At 35.3% G+C, this 27,362-nt stretch overlaps 2 protein-coding genes across 2 annotated transcripts in view; one reads left to right on the forward strand and one right to left on the reverse strand.

Moving 5' to 3' along the window:
* Positions 1-1,915: 1,915 nt before the first annotated feature.
* Positions 1,916-7,217, forward strand: LOC138318962 (zinc finger MYND domain-containing protein 12-like). The gene is made up of 8 exons (XM_069261813.1): positions 1,916-2,136; positions 2,914-3,055; positions 3,374-3,545; positions 4,650-4,819; positions 5,191-5,313; positions 5,775-5,898; positions 6,200-6,345; positions 6,960-7,217. The coding sequence occupies exons 1-8, from the start codon at positions 2,030-2,032 to the stop codon at positions 7,065-7,067; spliced, it is 1,092 nt and encodes a 363-aa protein (XP_069117914.1). The 5' UTR covers positions 1,916-2,029; the 3' UTR covers positions 7,068-7,217.
* A 4,077-nt stretch (positions 7,218-11,294) lies between these two features.
* Positions 11,295-27,362, reverse strand: part of LOC138318968 (uncharacterized) — a 46,479-nt gene continuing 30,411 nt past the window's right edge. Inside the window, exons 18-35 of the mRNA XM_069261826.1 lie at positions 24,647-24,804; positions 24,276-24,482; positions 23,732-23,869; positions 23,295-23,468; positions 22,795-22,963; positions 22,345-22,497; positions 21,856-22,036; positions 21,606-21,681; positions 21,193-21,282; positions 20,016-20,148; positions 19,762-19,863; positions 19,444-19,563; positions 18,682-18,863; positions 18,220-18,359; positions 14,427-14,579; positions 13,486-13,584; positions 13,266-13,357; positions 11,295-12,868 (exon numbers count right to left, since the gene is read on the reverse strand). Coding sequence (XP_069117927.1) covers positions 12,761-12,868; positions 13,266-13,357; positions 13,486-13,584; positions 14,427-14,579; positions 18,220-18,359; positions 18,682-18,863; positions 19,444-19,563; positions 19,762-19,863; positions 20,016-20,148; positions 21,193-21,282; positions 21,606-21,681; positions 21,856-22,036; positions 22,345-22,497; positions 22,795-22,963; positions 23,295-23,468; positions 23,732-23,869; positions 24,276-24,482; positions 24,647-24,804 — 2,475 coding nt within the window. The 3' untranslated portion in view covers positions 11,295-12,760. The remainder of the gene's footprint in view (positions 12,869-13,265; positions 13,358-13,485; positions 13,585-14,426; positions 14,580-18,219; positions 18,360-18,681; positions 18,864-19,443; positions 19,564-19,761; positions 19,864-20,015; positions 20,149-21,192; positions 21,283-21,605; positions 21,682-21,855; positions 22,037-22,344; positions 22,498-22,794; positions 22,964-23,294; positions 23,469-23,731; positions 23,870-24,275; positions 24,483-24,646; positions 24,805-27,362) is intronic.

The raw sequence follows: 27,362 nt of genomic DNA on the forward strand, positions 1-27,362 counted from the left end.
TGAATGTGATATGCCAAAAAAATTCATGGTGGTTAAATATGTTTGAAGTGTTCAAACTCCCTTGATGTCCGCCATTACATATTGTGGCCTGATGTCTTGTATCCTAAACCCTGGCCCATGCTTGTGGAGTAATGCAACTTTTGTCCACAACTACTCAAATTGCTCTTACAGTAGTGTGTTTACCTTATTAGGTACATGCTTCTGTCTAAAAACCAATTTCATCAACTCCACAGTGATTATGGCTCGGGTTTGGGTACAGCGTACATATTACACATGCTTAATCGTATTGCTTTACCATTTGGAATTTCAACAACATAAATTAAAAAACTTAACAATGACACAGAATATGTCAATATTTCATGTTATATGTCTCATAAGGAATGAAGAACAATACAGTTACGCCATATTTTGCCTCATGGTAATTGCTTATTTAACAGAAATAGCCTCACTGCATTGTCCTTTTAAGGACCAACAAAACATGGCTGACTGTTTGCCATTCTGGGGTTTGATATTTATTTTTATCTTGCTATTTCTCAAAAAAAGGAAGAGATTCGTAAACTCCCCAAATTCTACAAAATTGAATGCAACACCTCATTTCAAGGAAACTGGGAGTAGACTTGGAGTGTTATCAGGCGTACACCAGAAAGCTATGGAAACAAGAAAGAAAATTCAGGATATCAGAATGTGCATGGTCATTCAGTGGCCTAGATTAACAAATTTGGTGAGCATAGATTACTTTACACAACAAAATCACGTGTTTGACTGGGAAAATTGGAAAGTAGGACAACATATGTTTTGACTATAAAAATAAACTGGATATGATGCAGTGATCATTTAGTGTTGTTGATGGGACCCATAGTAAAATGTAGATATATAGTATACCTATCCTTGGATGAGTTGACAATGAAATCCAAGGAAAATTCACCATTAAAAGTATCTTGTCAATGGTGCTTACTTATCAAGTCATATATTGAGTAAACTTAAGATTATTAATTATTGTTATTCAATTAGTTGTTACATTTAGCTTTAATATTTTTTTATTATAAGAAAACCAATCTGATTAAAGTTCATATCAAATATGCAGAATGACACTGACGGAGTGACAGTATCATTTTTATATTACTGAACTCTTATTGGGGCGATATGTATAGTCTTTTGAAATCAACTTTTGGTGCATGAATAAAAGTTAAAAATTAATAATTCTTCAAATTTCGCTAAAAAAATAAGGAGTTTGTGTACTATAATAAAATAAATAATAACATACCTTCACGATCGAAAGCTCAATCGAATGATAGATGCATGAATCTGCTCATATGAGTATGATAATTACATTGTACTGGTCCACAGGCTTTTGGCTCAATGGTTATACAGACACCTACGTATTTGTGTAATACTGTGTCAGTATTATATATATAATTGGGTGTCCATATATCAATAGAGCTAAAAGCTTGTGATTAACAATTTGCATTTTTATATTTACTGTATATATGCAAAATAAAGTGAAATCACAGATCATGAAGAATCGACATATATTGTAACATTATATTGCATATCATCTAAACATTACGTCAAGACATATAGTCGAAAATATACTGTTGTAGAAATATGTAAGAATACATTTGTACATTGTACTATATTAGCTATACATGTAATATATTAGCTATAAATTTGTACATTGCACATGTATATATTGGCTATACAAAAGTATTCATTTGTAAATAGAAATGTACCAGTATGTATAAGTAATATAAAGTCAGTGCGAAAATAAAATGGTTACTTAAGAGCCTTTTGTTAATTTGTTTCGGAAACAAAACAGATTGAACCATACATGTAAACAAAACCACGTGTGTAAACACACCCACGTGCACGGTGCTCTGCTTGTTCCCAGGAAGTGACCCACACGACGTTGCTACGCATGCGTCAATTCACTAGCAACCATGTCAACAAAGATGGCGGATTGACGGACGGAATATAGGCCTAGTGATGCATTCATTATTTGTATGAATTGTTCACGAAGACCAGCACAGAGATGACTTTAAACCCTCTCGCGAACCCAAAAGGGGTAAAACTTGCCTGTGAGCTCTGTCAGAAGCCTGCATTTATTCAATGCACGAAATGTCGTGTTACTTATTACTGGTGAGTGAGAAAATGAGGAAACACACAGAATCCAGTAACTTCTGATATGCCGAACTTTTGTAACGTGATATCGTTTTGGTTACTAGACAGCGATTTGTATTATTTAGCGAGAAGTTAAAATATCAAAATATTTTGTAATGCATACGTTTTTTTCTCGGCGAACTCAGATTATATACAACGTATCTATCTGCACAATGTTGTACAGTAAGCTAACAGTACTGGCATTGACCAATTCTCGCCATCGCATACGTACTTGTTTGATCTTCTACCAGAAGAAGTCTTTATTGACTAGATTTGCATGGAAATCGTACAGATACAGATATGCGATTGCGAGAATTGTACTCGACGAGAACTGGTCGCCTACCGGCACAATTCAATTTTCAATTCATTATTCCTCATGTTAATGAAATCACCAGTTGATACAACACAGATGGATATTAATCAATTGAAGGATTTTTAGCACAAGGGATAGAAGTGTCAATTTTGACAAATATCATTAAAGATAAAATAAGGGGGAAAAACAACAAAAATTTAATATATATGTTGCCAAAAAGAATTTATTGTGTTACAAGTTATATTGACAGCACAACTTGAGCCTAATATGTCTCTGCTAGCATCAAATATCTTGTACTCACAATATTGTTAGTAATACTGTATGCCGCTAGTCTGAGCTAGATGAATCTATTTTTACTAAACATTGATTAAGACAAAATCTGTTGGCACCAATTACCCCAGTTATATCTATATATTTATTATTTGTTATATTAAATTTGATAGCGGCGTAGAGCACCAGAAAGCAGACTGGATGGGAATTCATGAAAAAATCTGTCAAAGTCTCATTCCCCTGCGACAGGCATCACCATTCTTACCATCTGAAGAAGAACGACAGAAGCGCATAAACCACCTCAATGTTAAAAAGGTAGATATTTTTATGCACCATTGTTTTACAGTACCCTTTTTTTGGGCCGTCATTTCATCTACAGAAGATGAAACAATTAAATAATTTCCTTGATAGTGTTCATACAAGAATTTATTGTTATCAAATGATTTTGAATACTCTGGTAAACAACGACTAGTAAATTAAATCAATGATTTTGTTTAAGGTCTATGTCAAGGATTCTATTTTATGACAATTATAGTTCTGGTTGTAACTTCAAGAGTTTATGTACATAATATCTGAATGTCATTTTATATTCTCCTCACTTGATTGAATTGGCATATTTTGTTTTATTTTTAGCGACAAATGATTGACCTCACAAGGACCACTGGTCAGAAGCTGTTATTCGAGGGTCGACATGAGCAAGCTGTACCAGCAGCTATGCAATCTCTCCGATTTGCTATAGATGTACATGGTCTAGCTAGCATAGAACTGGTGCCATCCTACCTGATACTGGGAGAGGCTAGTATTGGTGAGTTGTTTCATTAAGCAGGTGTTCTTTATACAGAGGTGGTCTCTAAGACAGGTTTGATTCTAATAATACTGGGAAAAGCTAGTATTGATGAGTTTAATCGAGGAAAATATAGTACATAGTCCCTAATGAGTCATTTACCAATGAGTGTACATACTATCATACTCAATACTCCAGGGGTTACTACCACTGACATTATATTCACCCCTGAACTGTCCCATAGTAAAACTGGAGGCAGTTGAGGAGAAAAAAACCCTGATCAATCACAGGCCTGCAGTGACTTCCTTTGAAGATTAGATAGAGAGTGATGCCAAACTTCAAGGGAACAGTCAACCACAGTGTGCCGTTATTCAATACTTTTGATATACATCAAAGGAACAAATTATCTATGTTGCCTGTTGGCTTCAGTTTTACAATGAAATAGTCCAGGGGTGGATATAACGTCAATGATAGTAACCCCATGAGTATCAATGATGATATACTATTGGTTTCACGATAATAATAGACTTATCAAAGAGAATGTTAACGGGATATATGCGCTGTTTCCTGTGTTCCACACTATTCTGTATTTGCATATTACAGTTATCTGCCCTTGTGGGTAGGTTCAAGTGTTGGTCAGGAAAAAAATAGTATTTTTCACTTACAGACTGATGACGTCACAATAGATACAAGGGGAGATAACTTTGTAATATGCAAAGATGAAATATAAGGGTGACTTTATAAGTTGGTTAGCATTTTTTTTTTGTGAAGACTACCATAAGATAATCTGTGCCAGTGTATTTTTCTCATAGCAGAAAACTTTTCTTATAGATGATGATGTTGAACAATTTGAATTTGCCATATTTTCATAATAATGTAACTATCAATCCATTTTTGTTTGTCTGCTTTTCCTCACGGTTAAGTGTTCAGTCTGTCCTGTCTTAGTGAAGCTGTTTCAGGATACGTATTCTTATGTGAACCTTTCATCTATGTTATTGTTGTAAAGATAGACATACATTTATAAAACGTAAATATTACATGAAGTGGACATCAAGGTAGCCTAAAAAAATCACAGAAAGTCTGTGTTAAGACTATATCAATATGATGTACATATTGTATTTTCAGGATTGGGTCGTTTGTCTCAGGCAGAAGAGTACCTTGCTCAGGCTCAATGGACAGCTCTTAAAACGCCAGAGTGTTCTAATGCAATCAAATCGAAACTCTACAGAAATCTTGGTCTTTTGTATGCAGCAAAAGGACAGTACGACGACTCCCTCCGACAGCATGCCGATGATGTAAGCAGGAAAATATCAATTGATATCTATCTCATTAAACCATAATTACAAATATGCTACGGAGAACAGATCAGCTTTCAAAAAAATTTAAAACAATTTCATTAGTACAGAAAAGTAACATATCTTAATATTTTCTTTTATGAGACAGGGACCTATTTTCTATTGTAGTCTTTTCCAAAACGAAATAAGTAACAAGATTAATAAATTTTAATTTTTATATCATAAATAATAATAAAAGATAAATACAAGACTACAGTTGAAAGAAAAAAGAAAAAAAACATTGAATGAAGCATTTCTATCTATCAACTACTTATATCTATAGTTTTGTTTTTAAATTCAGAATGTTAGTAAGGATTCTGCCCGTTTTTCAGATTTATCACGCCTCAGAAGAATTTGGAACAGACGACATCCGGACGTCTGGTGGATATTATCATATGGCTAATGTTTTCTTCCGTCAAGGCAGGATGGATATCGCAGACACCCTTTACAGACAGGTACACCTAATAAAGATATTTTCTTGAAAGTGGCTTCACCTGATGATAAAGGCACATCATTATATCATATGCAGCCAGCTCTTGTTATCCATTGGTGACAATGATTATTAAATATAAGGGTCAAGGTCATTTAAAATGGATCGCCATGCGCAGACTATTTTAGTAGCAATACAATTTAGGAAAATATGTATCGGTAGTAAAACAATACTGAGGAGATAAACATAACTTGTCACTAGAGCATCAATGGTTTACCTGCATGGGGCAGTAGATTAGATCACTGTGACCTACATTTTCATCTTTGATCCATATCAATCATATTTTTTAAAGATTGGTCAATCAATGTAATTTATGTAGCGAGATGTATCAGTTGGTCATTGCCTTATGGTTATATAAGTTTACCTTTACTCCAACATATATTGTATAATGTTAGTCATGTATTGTACTGCATATTTGATTGACAGGTAGCTGATATCTGGTATAGACACTTACTGCAGATAGTCAGAGTACGCACTGCAACCCCAGACATCCCTAAAGGGATTGGCCCGATTATATCTGAGGGTAACCTAGAGGAAGAAGATAGCCTGGGTAAGCACTCTCATAGTCACATCAAAGATCTCAAGGAAAAAACAACATTTACAGTAACTTCTGGGCATTATCTTGATTACTACAAATTTCATTTGAAAAAAAAACACTCATTTAGGATCATAATTACATCTTTTTTTATTTTAGATCTTTAGAAATAAAAGTTAAATGATAATCATATCAAAGGTGTAGATATAAAAAAAAAACTGTAAAAGAAATTCAATTTTTTAAACCAATTTTTCTGATAAAAAGACTTAAATAAAATTTAATGTCTTGTATTATGATAACATCTCATTTCCTTTAGATGAGGCACAAGAGGCTGAAGCTGTCCAGGTCCTTAACGCCATATACGACATGCGAGAACACCAGTCTAACCGACGCGCTGAGGACCTAGCCAAAGTCAGCCATGCATTGGCCATGCTTTACTTTATACTCATGGATATTAGCAAGGTAAAATTTTCACTTGGTTCAGAATGCCTTTGAACATCTGTATATTATGCAGAATTTTGAAAATAACACACCTGTAGTTTCTTTAAGATACTTAGCCATCTTCATGCATAAGAATAAAGAATATAAAATCAATCGATCTACATGTTGAGTTTCTGTGTCACACTGTTTCAAATATCACCCCAAGCTTTGTGTTACCCCTTCTTGGAAATGGCTGGAAAGTAATAGAGTTCATTGTTTTGTTTCTATTATATTGATACATGAAACAAATCTCGCCTTCTGAAGGATACCTATTTTGAAGTTTGTACAATTTTGTACCAGTGTCAGTGATATAGTTATTAAGTTGCAGACTTTCTTGCCCAATATGTTCAAAGTAATATAATAGAACTATAAAATTATTTTTTTACAAGTAATGTGTTATCACTGATGTGAAGAAAACTTTTAAAAAGGAATCAAACCAATTTTTAATTGATCATCTGAATAACTCTCAAACTTGTAACAAATACCAATCACCGTAATGTGTTCTCTAATTTAAAGTGAACATTGCCATTTCCATACAATATTTGTCATTTCTTTGATCCATAAATGAAAACAACTATTAAAATTTTATTTTTCAGGCCAAAGAATTTGGTAGAAAGGCAGTAGTAGCTAGCGAGGGAGACTCTGATGATTCTTTGTCTCGGTCCGTTGTGGAATTCATGAAAATATTGGAGGCTGTAAAGTGAAACATTATGGAAGAGAAAGACATGGATGTTCATTTTGTTAATGTTGTGCTTCAGTCACCTGATGGATTTCTGACCAACTGTGATAGAACACTATTTGTAAAACTTTGTTGTAATGATCGAAGCATACATTAAATCACTTGTTATTATATAGCGATGTCTTTTGTGTCTGCTTGTATCAGAGTTATACTTCTCTTCATGACTCCTTGTATACATAGTTACTGGTGTCTTCAGAAAAAAATTAGTTGCTTTGAGAACTACTTTCAGTATAACATACCTGTATACAATTATGATAAATAGCTTTTTCATCAGTGTTAGTCTTTATACCATAAACAATTTATTGATCTCTCAGTAAAAATTGTCATAATAATTAGGCCATTTATTTGAACATTAATCTCTGCAGTCCATCATCTTTACTAACAGTAAAAGCATAATTGCTAGACCAAATATGCTAGACCAAATATCAAACTTCCGCGACTTTTAGTCCACATATCAACCTTCTGTGACTTGTAGTCCCTCACATATCAACACCTTCTGTAACGTGTAGTCCACATATCAACCTTCTGTGACTGTGTCACTATCAACCTTCTGTCTTGTAGTCCACATATCAACCTTCTGTGACGTGTAGTCCACATATCAACCTTCTGTGACTTGTAGTCAACATATCAACCTTCTGTGACTTGTAGTCCACATATCAACCTTCCGTAACTTGTAGTCCACATATCAACATTCTGTAATGTGTAGTCCATGTATCAACCTTCCGTGACTTGTAGTCCACATATCAAACTTCTGTGACATGTAGTCCACACATCAACCTTCTGTGAAGTGTAGTCCACATATCAACCTTCTGTGATATGTAGTCCACATATCAACCTTCTGTGATGTGTAGTCCACATATCTACCTTCTGTGACGTGTAGTCCACATATTAACCTTTTGTGATGTGTAGTCCACATATCAACCTTCTGTGATGTGTAGTCCACATATCAACCTTCTGTGACTTGTAGTCCACATATCAACCTTCTGTGACTTGTAGTCCACATATCAACCTTCTGTGACTTGTAGTCCACATATCAACCTTCTGTGACATGTAGTCCACATATCAACCTTCTGTGACTTGTAGTCCACATATCAACCTTCTGTGATGTGTAGTACACATATCAACCTTCTGTGACTTGTAGTCCACATATCAACCTTCTGTGATGTGTAGTACACATATCAACCTTCTGTGATATGTAGTCCACATATCAACCTTCTGTGATGTGTAGTCCACATATCTACCTTCTGTGAGTGTAGTCCACATATTAACCTTTGTGATGTGTAGTCCACATATCAACCTTCTGTGATGTGTAGTCCACATATCAACCTTCTGTGACGTGTAGTCCACATATCAACCTTCTGTGATGTGTAGTCCACATATCAACTTCTGTGACTTGTAGTCCACATATCAACCTTCTGTGACATGTGTAGTCCACATATCAACCTTCTGTGACTTGTAGTCCACATATCAACCTTCTGTGACATGTAGTCCACATATCAACCTTCTGTGATGTGTAATACACATGTTATCCTTCTGTGACTTGTAGTCCACATATCAACCTTCTGTGACTTGTAGTCCACATATCTACCTTCTGTGACTTGCAGTCCACATATCAACCTTCTGTGACTTGTAGTCCACATATCAACCTTCTGTGACTTGTAGTCCACATATCAACCTTCTGTATGTGTGTAGTCACATGTATCAACCTTCCGTGATTGTAGTCCACATATCAACCTTCTGTGACTGTGTGTAGTCCACATCATCAACCTTCTGTGACTTGTAGTCCACATATCAACCTTCTGTGATGTGTAGTCCACATATCAACCTTCTGTGACTTGTAGTCCACATATCAACCTTCTGTGACGTGTAGTCCACATATCAACCTTCTGTGACTTGTAGTCCACATATCAACCTTCTGTGATGTGTAGTCCACATATCAACCTTCTGTGATGTGTAGTCCACATATCAACCTTCTGTGACTTGTAGTCCACATATCAACCTTCTGTGATGTGTAGTACACATATCAACCTTCTGTGACTTGTAGTCCACATATCAACCTTCTGTGACTTGTAGTCCACATATCAACCTTCTGTGACTTGCAGTCCACATATCAACCTTCTGTGATATGTAGTACACATGTTATCCTTCTGTGACTTGTAGTCCACATATCAACCTTCTGTGACTTGTAGTCCACATATCAACCTTCTGTGACTTGTAGTCCACATATCAACCTTCTGTGACTTGTAGTCCACATATCAACCTTCTGTGACTTGTAGTCCACATATCAACCTTCTGTGATGTGTAGTACACATATCAACCTTCTGTGACTTGTAGTCCACATATCAACCTTCTGTGATGTGTAGTACACATATCAACCTTCTGTGACTTGTAGTCCACATATCAACCTTCTGTGACTTGTAGTCCACATATCAACCTTCTGTGACTTGTAGTCCACATATCAACCTTCTGTGACTTGTAGTCCACATATCAACCTTCTGTGATGTGTAGTACACATATCAACCTTCTGTGACTTGTAGTCCACATATCAACCTTCTGTGACTTGTAGTCCACATATCAACCTTCTGTGACTTGCAGTCCACATATCAACCTTCTGTGATGTGTAGTACACATATCAACCTTCTGTGACTTGTAGTCCACATATCAACCTTCTGTGACTTGTAGTCCACATATCAACCTTCTGTGACTTGTAGTCCACATATCAACCTTCTGTGACTTGTAGTCCACATATCAACCTTCTGTGACTTGTAGTCCACATATCAACCTTCTGTGATATGTAGTACACATGTTATCCTTCTGTGACTTGTAGTCCACATATCAACCTTCTGTGACTTGTAGTCCACATATCAACCTTCTGTGATGTGTAGTACACATGTTATCCTTCTGTGACTTGTAGTCCACATATCAACCTTCTGTGACTTGTAGTCCACATATCAACCTTCTGTGACTTGTAGTCCACATATCAACCTTCTGTGACTTGTAGTCCACATATCAACCTTCTGTGACTTGTAGTCCACATATCAACCTTCTGTGACTGTAGTCCACATATCAACCTTCTGTGATTGTAGTCCACATATCAACCTTCTGTGACTTGTAGTCCACATATCAACCTTCTGTGACTTGTAGTCCACATACCAACCTTCTGTGACTTGTAGTCCACATACCAACCTTCTGTGACTTGTAGTCCACATATCAACCTTCTCTGATGTGTAGTCCACATCAACCTTCTGTGACTTGTAGTCCACATATCACCTTCTGTGACTTGTAGTCCACATATCAACCTTCTGTGACTTGTAGTCCACATATCAACCTTCTGTGACTTGTAGTCCACATATCAACCTTCTGTGACTTGTAGTCCACATACAACCTTCTGTGACTTGTAGTCCACATACCAACCTTCTGTGACTTGTAGTCCACATACCAACCTTCTGTGACTTGTAGTCCACATACCAACCTTCTGTGACTTGTAGTCCACATATCAACCTTCTGTGACTTGTAGTCCACATATCAACCTTCTGTGATGTGTAGTACACATATCAACCTTCTGTGACTTGTAGTCCACATACCAACCTTCTTTAAGGCTGCTTTTTGTGTGGTTAACAAGTCAATACTTTGGCATGCTCAATATTTGAATTGACTTGAATGAATGAAAGTACCAAAGATATTCATTGTAAATAAATTTTGACATCCCTTCATCCTATCATGCAGACCTAATATGACGTCTCTGAACCTCTTGGTTATTACTTAAAATCCCCATGACCACTGTGACTTTGAATGGCCGAAGACACCAATTTTAACCAGCCTGGAGAGTTTTTTTGTCACCCACATTATTTTTGAAGAAACAAATGCACACGTTTAATACAGTCAAACATTATTGCATAAAACCGTGTTATCCAAGTATTCAAATTATAGTTTTCCTGAACAATAAAAACTTTGGTCCAGAACAAAATGCTTATTTGCATAAAGCTGGGTTCTCAAATAATGATTTCGTCAGACAGTGTACTGTATATCAGTATTTAGTATAAAGATATTAATACATACAAACTGCTAGCTTTTACTGTAACTCCCAACAGATTGAGAGTAACTGACTCAGGACAAACCTATCCTTGATAGTATAAAGTATTCGTTCATTTTACTAAATAAAAGTAAACAATAAATGACAAATCATGTGATATAAAAGACAAAATAATTTATTTCCAATGATATGATTTGTGTACATGGTTTATACTATAACCACACTCTGTTACACACAATATGGTATATGTCTAGTACTGATGATAATTTAAGTAATATTCTCTCAAGCTATGTAGCACTGAAGACATTCTCTAGTCTACAAATGTAACCATATACAAGTATACACATAATATTGTTGACAAAATTTGATATTTTACTTCTGATTACATTTTCTCCATATTTAGCAATATATTACTACTGCTGATATTATAGTGACAATTTTGCTTGTTGCGCAAAAGTTATCAGATTTGCAATCTGCTACCCACATAATAAAGTTAGTTATTCTCAATTATCTCTTTATGGCTTTTACATTTGGCTGAACATAAAAAGGTGTCAGGATCAGGCTACAATGCTCAGTTACCCATCAACAACAAGCATTTGTGGGGTAGTATTTACTACAAACTGTGTTGTGACTTTGAGGTCACCAGACTGTAGCCCTGATCCTAGTACCTTCAGTAGGTAACAGTGTAGTACAGGTGATCAAATAAAGCCGTGAACAGATAAAATTTGTCACTAATTACAACAAATATTGCCCATATTTGATAGATGGGTCGAGCACATGCTACGCTGTTAAAACACACATTTCTTTACTTGCATTGACACAAAACAGCAGTAAAGGGATTTTAGGAAAACACACCAATTTAATATATGTAAACTAGAGGTCCAAAACATGCTAAAAATCAATGTTAAAATTCAATATCTTTTAAAAGGTGTAAAGGATTCATTTCAAGAAAGTCAAGAGTTTTCTTCAGACTATAAATAAATTGCTGAACTATTATAATATGTAAACATAAGTTATTTTATGATAAAAATTATGGTACACTGTAATTTGACTATAGACTTGTTACCATGAAACACTTTGATCTTCATGCCTATATCTAAATATAACACTATCTACTTTTTTTTCTACATTTTGTAGATGACTTGAAATTTGTTGAACTAGTTAAATAACACATGAACTACTATGTACACCATCACAGAACTGATAAGCACAGTGTCTCACACACACAGTGGAGGAGGAGGATTCTAACACTTTCTCTCACATTTACAACTATTGCTTTTTAAGGTAGACATGATATCTTTCATTCACTCTCACAGTAAATAAACTTTTATCATCAAACAAAAACTCCTTGCACAGGAATAAAGACAACTCTTATTCACAATTCGATCAGTTGATTGCTGTTAGATTTCAATTCCAGGATCAAATCTCCCTAAATACTGATTTCATTGTGATTTTAGACTTTATCAGGATGTTAACAACTGTTAGCTGTCCATAAAGCAATCTATAAGATTGTCCTAGGCCTGCAAGTTTTCAGCGATCAAACTTAATGTCAAGTCCATCTTAAGTGTCTTCCTGAAGAAATATTCCATCTCGGTCACACTGAAATACACAGTCATACAGGAGAATCACTTGAATTCGTGCTGAGACAATGATGCAGCGAGTTCTCTGCCTGGCAGCTTCTTATTAAATCCATCTTTTCCATTCAGCCAGTAAGTTGTCATCTTACCTTTTCCCTGCAAGTAAATGTAAACATCTGTGAAAATTCTATACGATTTTATGAATCCAATTCAGATCTCATGATACCCCAAATTAGAGCTTTCCTTTGCAGTAAATACTTCTGCATAACCTTATCCACAGAAATGAAATAAAACTCACAGCTCCATGCCAAGTTTGTGATCAGTGACGAGGATGTTAGAATGTTACTAAAGTGGAAATAACTTTATGAAATACCATTATCATTATATTTTAGAAACTACGCTCTGATATAGAAGAATGTTGTACACAATCAAGTTTTTCTTAAGGTTACAGTTCAAAATGCAAGAGAAATGGCCTAGTCATCTAGGTAAGCCCATGGCCAAAGTATAAGGTTCAAGAAACAAGCAGTTTAGATAGAGAAAGCAGATTTCTCACCTTAGCCTCAATCTGTCCTCTGCACTCCAAATGATACCCAGTCAGGACTTGTAGAATGGTGGCAGTGGACTCACTCATGTGGATTCTCAATGCTAAAAAAAGATCAAATATATAATCATTGAAAGCAATATCAACATATAACAATAGTCTTCATAGGAAAAGTTCTGTATCACTTCCTTATCACATTCAAGAGCTCGATCTTTTTGAAGCATCAACTTACCAACAGAATTGGACTCCATTCGAGAAGCAGTGTTAACTGTGTCTCCAAAGAGACAATAACGGGGCATCTTCAATCCAACAACACCGGCCACAGCAGGACCTTAATTGCAGAAAAATTACACATTTAGTTTAAATCTATTCAACCTTTTGACAAAACCAAACTTTTTAAAAATGAAAAAAAGAACAAGAGGCCCAATGTGCCTTTAAGGTGACCTGAGTTCAGATATAGAATGAAGCAAAGACATATAAACACTATATACTGGTCCTTGAAGGGTCAGTGAATTTATAAATTTGATGTTTTAATCTATGAAGAGTATTTGCTTCCATCGAATCTGTGAAGATTTTTTGAAATTTAAGTCAATTTGGTCCTGTCCCTCTGATCACACAAGGGGTCACCGTATGGATGATAAAATGATAGATCTCAGGCTAATAATCATAATCAAGTTTGACTCATTTCCTATGAAAACTGAGCAAACAATGTTCATAAATATGTTTTTCCTATATAAACTTAAGAAAACTTAACACCCTCCCAAAGGAGTAATGTGAAACTTCAGGGTCATATAATTCAGAATTTTTGTAAAGTACATTTTTTTTGTGAGTAGAGAAGAAAGATCTATGAATTTTTTGTCAATTTTACCCCTTTTGGCCCCTGCAACAGACCCCAGGGGGTGGGGACTATATAAATTCACAATTTTGATTGACCTTGTTGCCTTAGAAGGTTTGTGCAAAATTTAATTGAATTTGGAGAAGTTGAAAACGACAGACAAAGGTGATTAGAATAGGTCACTTGAGACTTCGTCTCAGCGAGGTGACCTAAAAACTAAAAAAAAAACCTGTCAAGGATACTTTTTTCTCTCTCTGACATCATATACAGCTATATACCGAAATACAATGATATGATATTCAAAATACAATGATGATAAAATTGCAAATCAAAGTTACCAGAGTGCATTCCAATACGGAGCTGTAGTGTCTCATCAGGCATGTGTCGGATTTTGAAGTCTCCAATAGCACTCATCAGGTCAAGAGACATAGTTGCAATTTCACCAGCATGAAGATTTCCATTCCTGATAGGAAGACCACTGACCACAACGTCTGTCAATTACAGAATACAGTATTCAGTTTTAATTCGTCATTGCTTCCAACATTGTGATGGCAGACCTGCCGACCTAATTTTGTTGTGAAGTGTAGTTCATTGAGTAACAAGCATCCCCCGCTTTCAGGACATATTTTAAGTAGATATTATTGAGGTTAGGTTTAACCTTGGTTGAAACATGAAAAAATAAACTAAAGTCTTATTCGGAAGTAAGACATTTAACTTTGTTACCAAGTTTGAAGAAAATCGATTAATATTTATTACAGTTATTGTACGGAAGTGGCAGAAAATGACTTTTTTTTTAATCAAATCAAAAGGCCATAAGGCTAATTAAGATCTGCCAAAAGTGGCGATCGACCTTGGCTAAGCCCTTAAGGCCTTTAACTTTGTAACCAAGTTTAAACAATATTAGTTTAATATTTGTTAGTTATTACACAGAAACTGCAGAAAAATGACATTTGTAGTAAATTAAAGGGCTATAACTCTGATAAATAACATCCCCTGGAAGAGTTGATCGAACCTGGCCAGGCACTTAAGGCATTCAACCTTGCTACCAAGTTTGAAGAAAATTGGCTAATATTTATTAGTTATTGTACGGAAGTGGCAAAAACTGACTTTTTTTATTTAAGCAAAGGGCCATAACTCCGCTAAATAAGGTCCATTGAAAGTCGTAATCGAACTTGGCCGAGTCCTTAAGGCATTTCACCTTGTTTCTAAGTTTGAAGAAAATTGGTTCACATTTGTTACACCTATTGCACAGAAATGGCAGAAAATGATATTTTTAGTAATTCAAAGACCAATAACTCCGCTAAATAAGGTCCATCGACAGTTGCGATCCAATTTGACCGAGCCATTAAGGCATTTGACCTTGTCACCAAGTTTGAAGAAAATTGGCTTACATTTGTTACTGTTATTGCACGGAAATGAAGTGGTACAGACAGACAGACGGACAGACAGACAGACGGACAGACAGACAGACAAACCCAAATTAAAGGGACAATTCACTCAGGCTAAATCTTTTACATAACCAAGCAGCAAAATATGGCATAAATGTATTGTTCTCCATTTCTTATGAAACATATAACATGAAATATTGACAAATTCCATGTCATTGTTTAGTACTTTTAATTGATACCGTTGTAATTACAAATCGTTGATCAATACGATAAAGCAGGTACAATATGTATGCTGTACCCAAACCCGAGCCAAAGTCAAGCACGTTAAACAAATGAACTACATTACCACTGAGGAGTTGATAAAATGATTTTTTAGTCAAGACAATTCACATAATAAGGTAAACACACTATTGTCAGAGCGATTTGAACAGTTCTAGACAAAAGCAGCATTACTCTACGAGCAAGGGACAGGGTTCGGCATATAAGATGTTCGACCACAATGTGTCATGGCGGACCGCGAGCGAGTTTGAACGTTTCACACGCATTTCACCACCATGGGATTTTCCTATATTTGCCTAATTCTCAAATCTCTTTTGAATTTTTTTTTACATTTCTGAACAAGAAGTTGATACACTTACAAGCATCTCCAATAGTTTCCACTTTGTATACATCATAATTGTCCAAAATGGAGTCAAAACAGGTGTAGAGATCATTGAGGAGGTCGACAATCTGTAGGGGCGTACTGTTTCCAGCAATCTTGGTAAATCCGACAATGTCACTGGCAAAACACAAATCAATGAAATCTAAAACTTTTAGATTAAAAAAAAATCTCATTGACATAATTTATATGCTAGGTTTGTGCTGGGTGTTCCATAAATTGTGCCCTACTCAGATAAGATGGGGTCCCCTAATGTAATTAGAACGGAGTTTGAGAAAAAAAAACAGGATCTTTTGATTTTCTTTTCTCAAATATCATATGGGGACAGCATTAATGCTATCTCTGTAAATGCTTCTGTCCTAATACATCAATAGTTCTGCCAACATAATTAGTTATCATTCTAATTGTTTGCTTCATGTCCATACTGATCCAATAAATACCTGAAGAAAATTGTCACACATTCAAATGATTCTGCTTCCACAGGTTTGCCATGCTTCAAGTCCTCCATAACTTTCTTTGGTAACATCTGACTTAGCAGCTGTTCTGTCTTTGCCTTCTCTGCCACCAATTCCTTTGTTCTATCAGCTACAATTACCTCCAAATTACTCGAGTACTTTTCCAGCTACAACATATGAGGAAGTATAAAATTATCTCTGAATATAAAATGAGAGGATTTTGAGAAGCAACAGCTGATAATTTTTATTCATTTGCATCTTCTTTTTGTCTGTGTAATTGAATTACAAAATCATGTAACAAACAGTATAGTATTATTGTATAGGCCAGACCTCAAACTCACAACTTGAGTTTTATTAGTTTAACGTCCTATTAACACCCAGGGTCATGTAAGGACGTGCCAGGTTTATTAGTGGAGGAAAGCCGGAGTACCTGGAGAAAAACCACCGACCAGCAGTCAGTATCTGGCCATGGCAACTGCCCCACATGGGATTCAAACTTCACAACCCAGAGGTTGAAGACCACTCGGCCACCGCGCTACGCTCAAACTCACAATCGAAGGCACCAAATCACTTAGCCAAATTAATATGCCAGCAGCTTACACCACTGTGCCACATTCACCACCTCAAACAAAGATGTTTCTATGTTGAAGTGACGCTTAGCTCAATATCCTGACACTATCACAGTGAGAAATCTACCTATGTAAAAACAGTGAAATTTATACTGTATTGTATATGATTGGGATATTACCATGTTGACAAGGTTATCAATGAGCTCTCCTTTAATGGGGTAGATCTCGTTCAGTTTGTCCAACATCTGACGGAAGGTTGGTCGATTGTCAGGGTTTACACCCCAGGCAGATTCCATGAGCTGGAAATAAAATAAGTTTTGTTTTAAAATCAATTCTAAGGCCATTTTCAAAACATGATGGTCTTGATTATCATCAAAAACAAAAATTTTAAAAAATGAGCCGTCAAGCCTTCGAAGCTAGAATTAGAGATGTCAATAAGAGTTGATACTAATTCTATTTAGCTGCAAGAAGAAATCTCCCAAGAAATTATTACTGACCTTTCTCATACCAGTTTTAGCTGCATATTCTTCTGGTAAACAGTCATCAGCTAGCTTTGGTCTGAATGATTTTGTTGTGTCTCCACCATTTTTGTACCAGATCTGGAAAACATACATTAGCTTATGAGTTAGCTATTAAATGTTTATATTATTCTAAAGAAATCTCAACCGACTAAAACTGCAAAAATTCTACTTAATATTTTGGTCAGCCAAGGGAAACTGGAAAGCCAATCTCAAACAGCTAGCAGTTATACCTGTTTGGCTTCAGCAGCCTGTGGGGCATCCTTGTTCTGTACCAGAACTAAAACATCTGCAACATCTAGATAGCTCAGTTCATTTGTGTAAGGTTCCTCTCTTGTACACATTTCAGTCAATAAAATTGCAAACCTACAAGCAAAAAACCATCAAAAAACAGTTTTGAAGTTAGTAAATAAATATTTAGTTTTTAATAAGTATATTTCTACTAATCTGTGGAATATATCTAAATTTCTTTCCTCAAATCTCTTTTGAATTTTTTTTTACATTTGTAATACTGGCTCCTGAACAAGAAGTTGATACACTTACAAGCATCTCCAATAGTTTCCACTTTGTATACATCATAATTGTCCAAAATGGAGTCAAAACAGGTGTAGAGATCATTGAGGAGGTCGACAATCTGTAGGGGCGTACTGTTTCCAGCAATCTTGGTAAATCCGACAATGTCACTGGCAAAACACAAATCAATGAAATCTAAAACTTTTAGATTAAAAAAAAATCTCATTGACATAATTTATATGCTAGGTTTGTGCTGGGTGTTCCATAAATTGTGCCCTACTCAGATAAGATGGGGTCCCCTAATGTAATTAGAACTGAGTTTGAGAAAAAAAAAGGCAGGATCTTTTGATTTTCTTTTCTCAAATATCATATGGGGACAGCATTAATGCTATCTCTGTAAATGCTTCTGTCCTAATACATCAATAGTTCTGCCAACATAATTAGTTATCATTCTAATTGTTTGCTTCATGTCCATACTGATCCAATAAATACCTGAAGAAAATTGTCACACATTCAAATGATTCTGCTTCCACAGGTTTGCCATGCTTCAAGTCCTCCATAACTTTCTTTGGTAACATCTGACTTAGCAGCTGTTCTGTCTTTGCCTTCTCTGCCACCAATTCCTTTGTTCTATCAGCTACAATTACCTCCAAATTACTCGAGTACTTTTCCAGCTACAACATATGAGGAAGTATAAAATTATCTCTGAATATAAAATGAGAGGATTTTGAGAAGCAACAGCTGATAATTTTTATTCATTTGCATCTTCTTTTTGTCTGTGTAATTGAATACAAAATTATGTAACAAACAGTATAGTATTATTGTATAGGCCAGACCTCAAACTCACAACTTGAGTTTTATTAGTTTAACGTCCTATTAACACCCAGGGTCATGTAAGGACGTGCCAGGTTTATTAGTGGAGGAAAGCCGGAGTACCTGGAGAAAAACCACCGACCAGCAGTCAGTATCTGGCCATGGCAACTGCCCCACATGGGATTCAAACTTCACAACCCAGAGGTTGAAGACCACTCGGCCACCGCGCCACGCTCAAACTCACAATCGAAGGCACCAAATCACTTAGCCAAATTAATATGCCAGCAGCTTACACCACTGTGCCACATCCACCTCCTCAAACAAAGATGTTTCTATGTTGAAGTGACGCTTAGCTCAATATCCTGACACTATCACAGTGAGAAATCCACCTATGTAAAAACAGTGAAATTTATACTGTATTGTATATGATTGGGATATTACCATGTTGACAAGGTTATCAATGAGCTCTCCTTTAATGGGGTAGATCTCGTTCAGTTTGTCCAACATCTGACGGAAGGTTGGTCGATTGTCAGGGTTTACACCCCAGGCAGATTCCATGAGCTGGAAATAAAATAAGTTTTGTTTTAAAATCAATTCTAAGGCCATTTTCAAAACATGATGGTCTTGATTATCATCAAAAACAAAAATTTTAAAAAATGAGCCGTCAAGCCTTCAAAGCTAGAATTAGAGATGTCAATAAGAGTTTATACTAATTCTATTTAGCTGCAAGAAGAAATCTCCCAAGAAATTATTACTGACCTTTCTCATACCAGTTTTAGCTGCATATTCTTCTGGTAAACAGTCATCAGCTAGCTTTGGTCTGAATGATTTTGTTGTGTCTCCACCATTTTTGTACCAGATCTGGAAAACATACATTAGCTTATGAGTTAGCTATTAAATTTTTATATTATTCTAAAGAAATCTCAACCGACTAAAACTGCAAAAATTCTACGTAATATTTTGGTCAGCCAAGGGAAACTGGAAAGCCAATCTCAAACAGCTAGCAGTTATACCTGTTTGGCTTCAGCAGCCTGTGGGGCATCCTTGTTCTGTACCAGAACTAAAACATCTGCAACATCTAGATAGCTCAGTTCATTTGTGTAAGGTTCCTCTCTTGTACACATTTCAGTCAATAAAATTGCAAACCTACAAGCAAAAAACCATCAAAAAACAGTTTTGAAGTTAGTAAATAAATATTTAGTTTTAATAAGTATATTTCTCCTAATCTGTGGAATATATCTAAATTTCTTTCATACCTACATGTACAGGTGTAATACTGGCTGGTCAAGAGCGATACACTCATGTCGCCTGAGGCTGTATTGCATGGCTATATACCCATGCAATAAAGCCTCGTGACGTCACGGCGTCAACAAAATTTCTATTTCCTTGGTAAAATTTTAACATTTTTTCCCCACAAACTTGACTGGTTTTACTACAAAAGATGCAAACAACGGAACTTTGGTTGAAAATATCGCGTATTCATGTATGGAAAATTAACTTTCAGTCGTGGATTTCAAAATTATTTCAAAATGGCGGGATATTTATAGTTGTAAAATTGCAATAAAATGTCGAGGTATGAAAGAAAAATACTCTTTCATAACTGGATATGACGGATAGGGAAATTCTACCCTCGGGGTAACAAAATTTACAAAACCCTGGGCAAGCCTCAGGTTGTACTACATTTTGTGACCCTCGGGTAGAATATCCCTATCCTTCTATCCACATATGAAAGAGTCTTATAATATTAGCTATAATTGACCCATCTTTTATTTGTTTTTCTGTGATCCTCTACTGCTGACACAGCAAGAGTTCCTTCCCTGGTTTACCATCAGTATGATTCATTAATTGTATTAAACGTAATGTCATTAGGTTTGATCAGAACATGGTTTTTCATCCTTATATTGATGACTTTTACAGCCGGGTACATGCCTATTACCACGATCAGCATATTATTGTGATTTTCCAACATATAAGGTTTGTATTAAATTATATTGATCAAATGTTTTCAGATGTTTTTTTTTTTTTTTTTTTTAAATATATAAAAAAACTTTAATTATGATAATAGGATCGTCACGATAATAGGCATGCACCTTGATTTCCCGAAGGTGGTATAATGACTTCAGTGGTTCACACAATAAAGTTATATGGAAGGTAGTAGCCTATATATTCATCTCTCCAACATATACTTACGAATAGATATCACCGGCTTTAGATCCATTCCGTACGTCATCAAGTCTTTTGGCTTTTGAAAGAAATTCTGGTGCTGTCCATAGTAACTCACTGTAAGAATAAATTATCTGACATATAGTATAACAAAACTGCTCATTCAAAGGATAACAAATAGTCATAAAGTCTGGCATTTCCCATTATGCCTTATTGTAGGTATGAAAAAAATATATACGATATATTGAGGAAACAGTAAAACTGTGCCCAATTGCAAATGGCAAACCTTGGACACAACCTAATTATACAGGAAGTTATGGAGAGTTGTGTCTAATTGTTTTACAATTTTATTCTGGAAAAGCAGTTCTAATTTTGCAGTGGTTAACACAAAACATAGTGCAATATAAATTAACTTCTATTTTTTGTGTTAAATGGCATACCTGGGTTTAGGTATATCTTCTACATTTGGCCGAAGTTTCCTTACACCATTGTAGCGAAGTGTAGGCAAACCAAATCCTGTGGCAACAAATAGTCATATGTTATCTAATGGCATCTGAATTCAAAGGAAATGTAAATTTCTAAAACGACAAAAATGTGTTTACGACCATATGATTTTGGATGAAACTATTTTTCTTTCCTTGCAGCAAAATATGATGATTTTCAGGAGCTATTTATAATGACATATTTTACCTGCAATTTTACATGTCCATCTGTTGTCGACAAGACAATTGGAGGACTTCAGTCTGCCATGAGATCCAATATCAGACCTATGCAAAAATTCCATTCCACGACAAATATCTTTTAGAAGAGAAAACCTGAAATCCCATCCGAGTTTGATACTCTCATTGGACAGCATATCCTCCAGACTTCCCTGAAACAGAATACAACTGACTAGTTGGTAGGCTGGCTTGTTAATCCCTCTTTAATGATATACAAAATCAATTGTAAGCATAGCTAATACTTCACCTATTTTTCAATTAAATATGTGAAAGGTAGATTGAAATAAAACAAAATGTAAATTCTCCATATAAGTATTATCTAAACTCAAATTGGTGCTATGTCATGTAGGTTATTGTCTATCTATCCCTAATCCTCTCCTATTTAAGCCATTTTAAAGATAATATTTTGAGCTATTGAAGGACAGAAAAAACTTTCAATTGATTTTATAACCTATCCTACCTTTGGTGCCACTTCTGTTAGAAGTCCCACATAAGGATATTCCAGACAAGCTCCCACAAAGGTAATCAGATTGTTGTGTCGGGTTTCTTTGATGCGGACAACTTCATACCTTAACGCTTCATCTTCCACATTCAAGGACACACAGTTAAATTGCTACAAACAATACACATTGAATTACAAAAAATAATAATTAAAAAAATTCTGATGATACCTAATTCACATACTGCAAATTCTTCAAATCATATCAGTTATATCATGTCAACTATCAGCTGCATTTACATTAACTGCTTCAGAGAAAAAGTTGTCTCTGTCAACTATTTTTTTCAACTTTTCTACGGTGTTCTCTAAATAAGGATAAGAGTCTTACAGCTCAACCTGTATGCAGGGAACACATCTTTCAGAGAATGTCTTGAGATAGTTAAGAAGGTAGGCCTTGGTTAGTATACATACTTGAACAAAGCACTTCTGGCTCCTCCAGGTACAGATGTTGGTTTTATTAGACTGCATGAATTCATCTCCTGCAGTGGAAAGGAAACTAAGAGCTCTCGCATCTCCTACCATAACCTCATCCCATTTGACAAGCCAGTCCAAATTCTTTAGAGCAGCTGCTAGCCTCTGCCTAAAAGTCATCACAAGTACAACAGTGCAGGTATTTTACTTTACTCTTCTTGTGCAAGGAAGTTATGAATGGAACATATTTAGTATCTAAACAAAACCACATACATGTATTTATGTTTAAAGCATTCATTATCAAGATATTTTTTCCCTGCTCCTTTCTGCATTTTTAACTCTAAATGAACCCAAATGCACATTTAACTTAGTATCCTATAAATAAACTATGTTAGGGAATTTATCGTTTTATAAATCATTTATTTCTGTACAGAGAGGTTTGTCATAGTAAAGGAAATTTTATTATTCTAAATTAAAATGGTGTTTCTCTTTCCACTTACCTCTTCAGTAAATATTTGATGATGAACACAAGCAAGATCGTTAAGACAATGGCACCTAATAGGGAGCCAACAACGACAGCAGCTAGGGAATGTCCACACGACGATCCAATGTAGCCAGAGTCACAGGTACAGGTCTCCGGAGCCGAACAATGACCATTGGATCCACAAGAGATCCTATTTCATTCAGGTAAGAAAAGTTTAATTCTAGTTGTGATGTACCACGAAAAATCCTATAAGTTAAATGATCAATCCACATTAAAGTTAGAAACATATTTTTGATAGATGAATCAAGCCTGCTGGGATCTATTTGAATAAAATTATTTATTTTGAATTATTTGGCTCCAGTTCTAGGGTTTAGAATGATCCATTAGGACAGAACACTGGAGGAAGAATACATGACTAACATCTATATAAAAAGTTGTTACATGCATACATACGTGTTACAAATTGGGATCTCACAGCGAGTTCCTTTATAACCATTTTGACAGATGCAGACTTCAGGAATATCACAATGGCCAAACACACAGCTACAAACCATCTTATCACAGGTAACTCCATAGTAACCAGGATGACATCTACAAACAAAAACGTAAATAAATGACATAATCACCCAGCTTTGTTATGGCACTCACTCTGGTATTGCCTAACCTGGTCTTTTATGAAATCTCCAGGAAATAATATAAAGTTTTCATATCTTAATATTTTATGTATAGACTGTATTCAAATAGATAATTCTCATCAACATTTCATTTTGACATGTTACAAAAATCCTTGAGTTTGCAATCAATATTTTGCTAAAAAGACTGAATTTCTGTCTTTTTATCACAAGTTCATTATGAAGTTAGAATATTACACTCTTTAAAACTTGTTTCTTTTTAAAATACCTCAAGAGTGTGAGGTAGATTCTATATCCAATAACCACTGAGTTACATCTATAACCATCTGTGCTAACACTGTTAGTAAGCTTCTGTATGTACCTACGTGCAGACATCCTGGTTGGTGCAGTCACCAAACTGGTACTGTGTGATATCGTACTCATTGATGGCATTACCACCACAGCCGTCGACACAGTAGAATGGTGCGACAGTGTACTCAGTCTCCACCACTTGTTCTGGTTCACCTGTTCCCGGTGGAATGATGATGAGCTGTTGTGTACTAGCGCTCACCATTCCAGTAGAGGTAGTCACACTGTAGATCAAATCAACACAAAACACTATACTCATGGTTTTAATGTCAGCCAATAGTTAGGAATTACATAATTAATTATTGTAATTTCTCTTTTGAAATATGAACGAGAGATGCTGACAAAAATTGTTATGCTTTTATGACCAAATAGGCAAAAGCTAACATACTTCCATTTGTTCTTGTATTGTGTTGGTGGAATGGTGTCGTTAGCAATCACATGATTCCAGGGTGGCAAATCCATAGGACGTTTTGCTTGCTGTTTATACTCTGTGATCATTGTTGCATTCTCCTGAGCCAGTTCCAATATACGAGCAAATGTGACTGTCTGAATAAAGTATACCAATGAATTAGTCTAATTAAATTACAAATATTCTTTCGACCTTTTATAAAATCTCAATGCAATTTGAATATATACATAAAAAGAAACTGCACTTAAAAGTATGTATTGTCTTATTACAGTCATCCTTTTATTTCACTTGAAAACATAACAAAATATATACAGCAAAACCTGCCTTAGTAACCACGTCGGTATAAAGACCACCTACAAATTTTCTAACAGTGACCTGTGTATAAATAAAGCCCACTTAACTGTAGAGACCACTTTTGCAATGAGTGGTCTTGAAAGACAGGATTGACTTTTTCAATATAAAAATCTATCAAGCAGTATTGAAATTAATGACACACATTTATACTTTTATTTAATGTTTGTAATGATTTAGAAAACAATATTGCCATAATACAGTGGAACTTCCCCAAACCGAACATGTTCGGTGCATAGAATTTTGTCCCAGTTTGGAGAGGGTTCGGTTTGGAGAAATGAACAGAATATCAATCATTACGATCCTGATTTAATCGGGTTTTTTCTACACTACACTGTAACCTATACATGTGTTTCTAAGTGTTTGTTATAACTGACCAATGTTAATGTTAATGTGAATGTTATCAAAAACGAGAGAATCATGTTTAAAAGGAATGGGTTACAACAATTTTGACTTTGTTTAATACCGCTTATTAACGTAGTTAGTTGTGTGAATGTTCGTGTGGGGATGTTCTCGTCTGCACTAACCTACATACGGCCGATCGCTTTCGGTTACACCAAGAATCAAATTGAATATGGTCTAATTGATCAATGATCAGGCGATGCGGTCATTATATGACATACTGGTAGTCACTTTCTAAAACAATACATGGCTTCAGCTTCTTAATTCATACAGAGAATTTGCATTATCCAGCAACTAAATGAACAAGGCTGATTCTACTATCATTTTAAGACGGCTAAACGGCCCCATTCCCCTTCTAGCGGTCCCATTTTAAATTGTCTGATTTTTCTTAAAATTCCTAACAGCTTGCCTGTGATCTGTGACTTTCAATGTAAAAACTCTTAAGATTATCTGGAAATTACAGTTACGTATTTTAGTCATGCCATTTCAAGCGTTTAGATGTGTAGCACTTGAATGCAAGCGTCTATGTGATCAAAATATCAAACACACTGAAATGAAACAATTCAAGTTGAAAACATAAAAAAAAGGCAAGTGGAATTTGTAAAAAATGATTTGATAAATTGATTAACAATGAAGTTAACATAAATGAACTAGTTTACAACATATACACATTATTATTTCCTAGAAACAACTGAACGATCATCTGGCAGTCTGCGCATAGACAGCAGTCTAAAGTCATATCTGTCACTTCGTTTATCACTTTATTATTGGCTATTAATTTATTTGAAATAGTAAGTAAATAAAACAGTAATGACTTTGAGTCATGTAAATAATGATTTTACTTCAAAAATTTGCTAAATTTTCTCACAACTTCGCACCGAGTAATATGAACAGTTCGCCAGTCGTCGGCGTTCAAAGTGAAACTGAAGTCTAAATATTGACGACGATTTTCTTGGATATGGATCAGACATGATATACTGTCGTGTCTAAAACGATTATCAAAGTTAGCAAATCAGTATTTCATTCAATTGCATGTTCTTAAAAGGTGAAAGCAATATTTCTCTGAATAGGAAAGCTGCTTACACAAGAAAAAATGAAATACTTTTATGTTAATTTATGATGGATGACAGTCGAGAAACCTTTCCATTTCTGATGTTTTTACTCACTGAGAGAAAAGCTTAACTTAATATTCATGACATTATTATTCCAAAACTTCTATGATAATATTGAAAAGCTTATGTCTAAAAGCTTCACACACAAAATATTTATGTTAATGAATATAATTATATAGAAATCTGTAATATATAGAAGAATGTTAGATTTCATTTAATTGAGAAAATTAATGCAGTGAGGTCGAAAAAATTCCCCCCAAAAAAATATGAAATTCCCAATCCAGCTGCCAGGGGCGCCATTTGAAAAATGGTGGAATCGGCCTTGATGAATAACCCGTGTGAGGCTCTAATATTGAATACAAAACTTTATCTTTACTAGCTCTGCTTGTTTTCCTACAGTAAACAAACCACATGCACGTGGCAGACCTTCCTTAAATATCTAAGCAATAGACATGATTAAATAATTACACCACCATCTCTGGTATATTACAGTGTACATACATATAGCCTTCACACCTGTATACATGCCCCAGGACATGGCATGCAACAACTATGGACGCAGGTACATGTGTATTTCACGGTCGGTTGATCAGACCTCAATGCAAGCTATGGTGTCGCTCAGCTAAAGCCGATTTTCAGAAGTGTATTTTGGTTACATTTGACTATTCAGAGTATTCGGAATTGGGAGGGATCAGTTTTGGGAGTTTTATTTACTATTATTAAAGAGGAATTCATTCCTTTCATGACATCTGTGTTCGGTTTCTAAAGGTGATCAGTTTTGAGAAGGTTCGGTTTAGGGAAGTTACACTGTATCATTGAGAGTTAAGTAG

The sequence above is a fragment of the Argopecten irradians genome, chromosome 1, assembly GCF_041381155.1.
Source record: "Argopecten irradians isolate NY chromosome 1, Ai_NY, whole genome shotgun sequence".
In the NCBI taxonomy this organism is placed as follows: domain Eukaryota; kingdom Metazoa; phylum Mollusca; class Bivalvia; order Pectinida; family Pectinidae; genus Argopecten; species Argopecten irradians.

Excerpts from the sequence above, each read along its gene's own strand:
- LOC138318962 (XM_069261813.1), top strand. The coding sequence starts at position 2,030 with ATGACTTTAAACCCTCTCGCGAACCCAAAAGGGGTAAAACTTGCCTGT. Across the intron at positions 3,546-4,649 it reads ACTGGGAGAGGCTAGTATTG|GATTGGGTCGTTTGTCTCAG; the intron begins GTGAGTTGTTTC and ends TTGTATTTTCAG. Across the intron at positions 4,820-5,190 it reads TCCGACAGCATGCCGATGAT|ATTTATCACGCCTCAGAAGA; the intron begins GTAAGCAGGAAA and ends CCCGTTTTTCAG.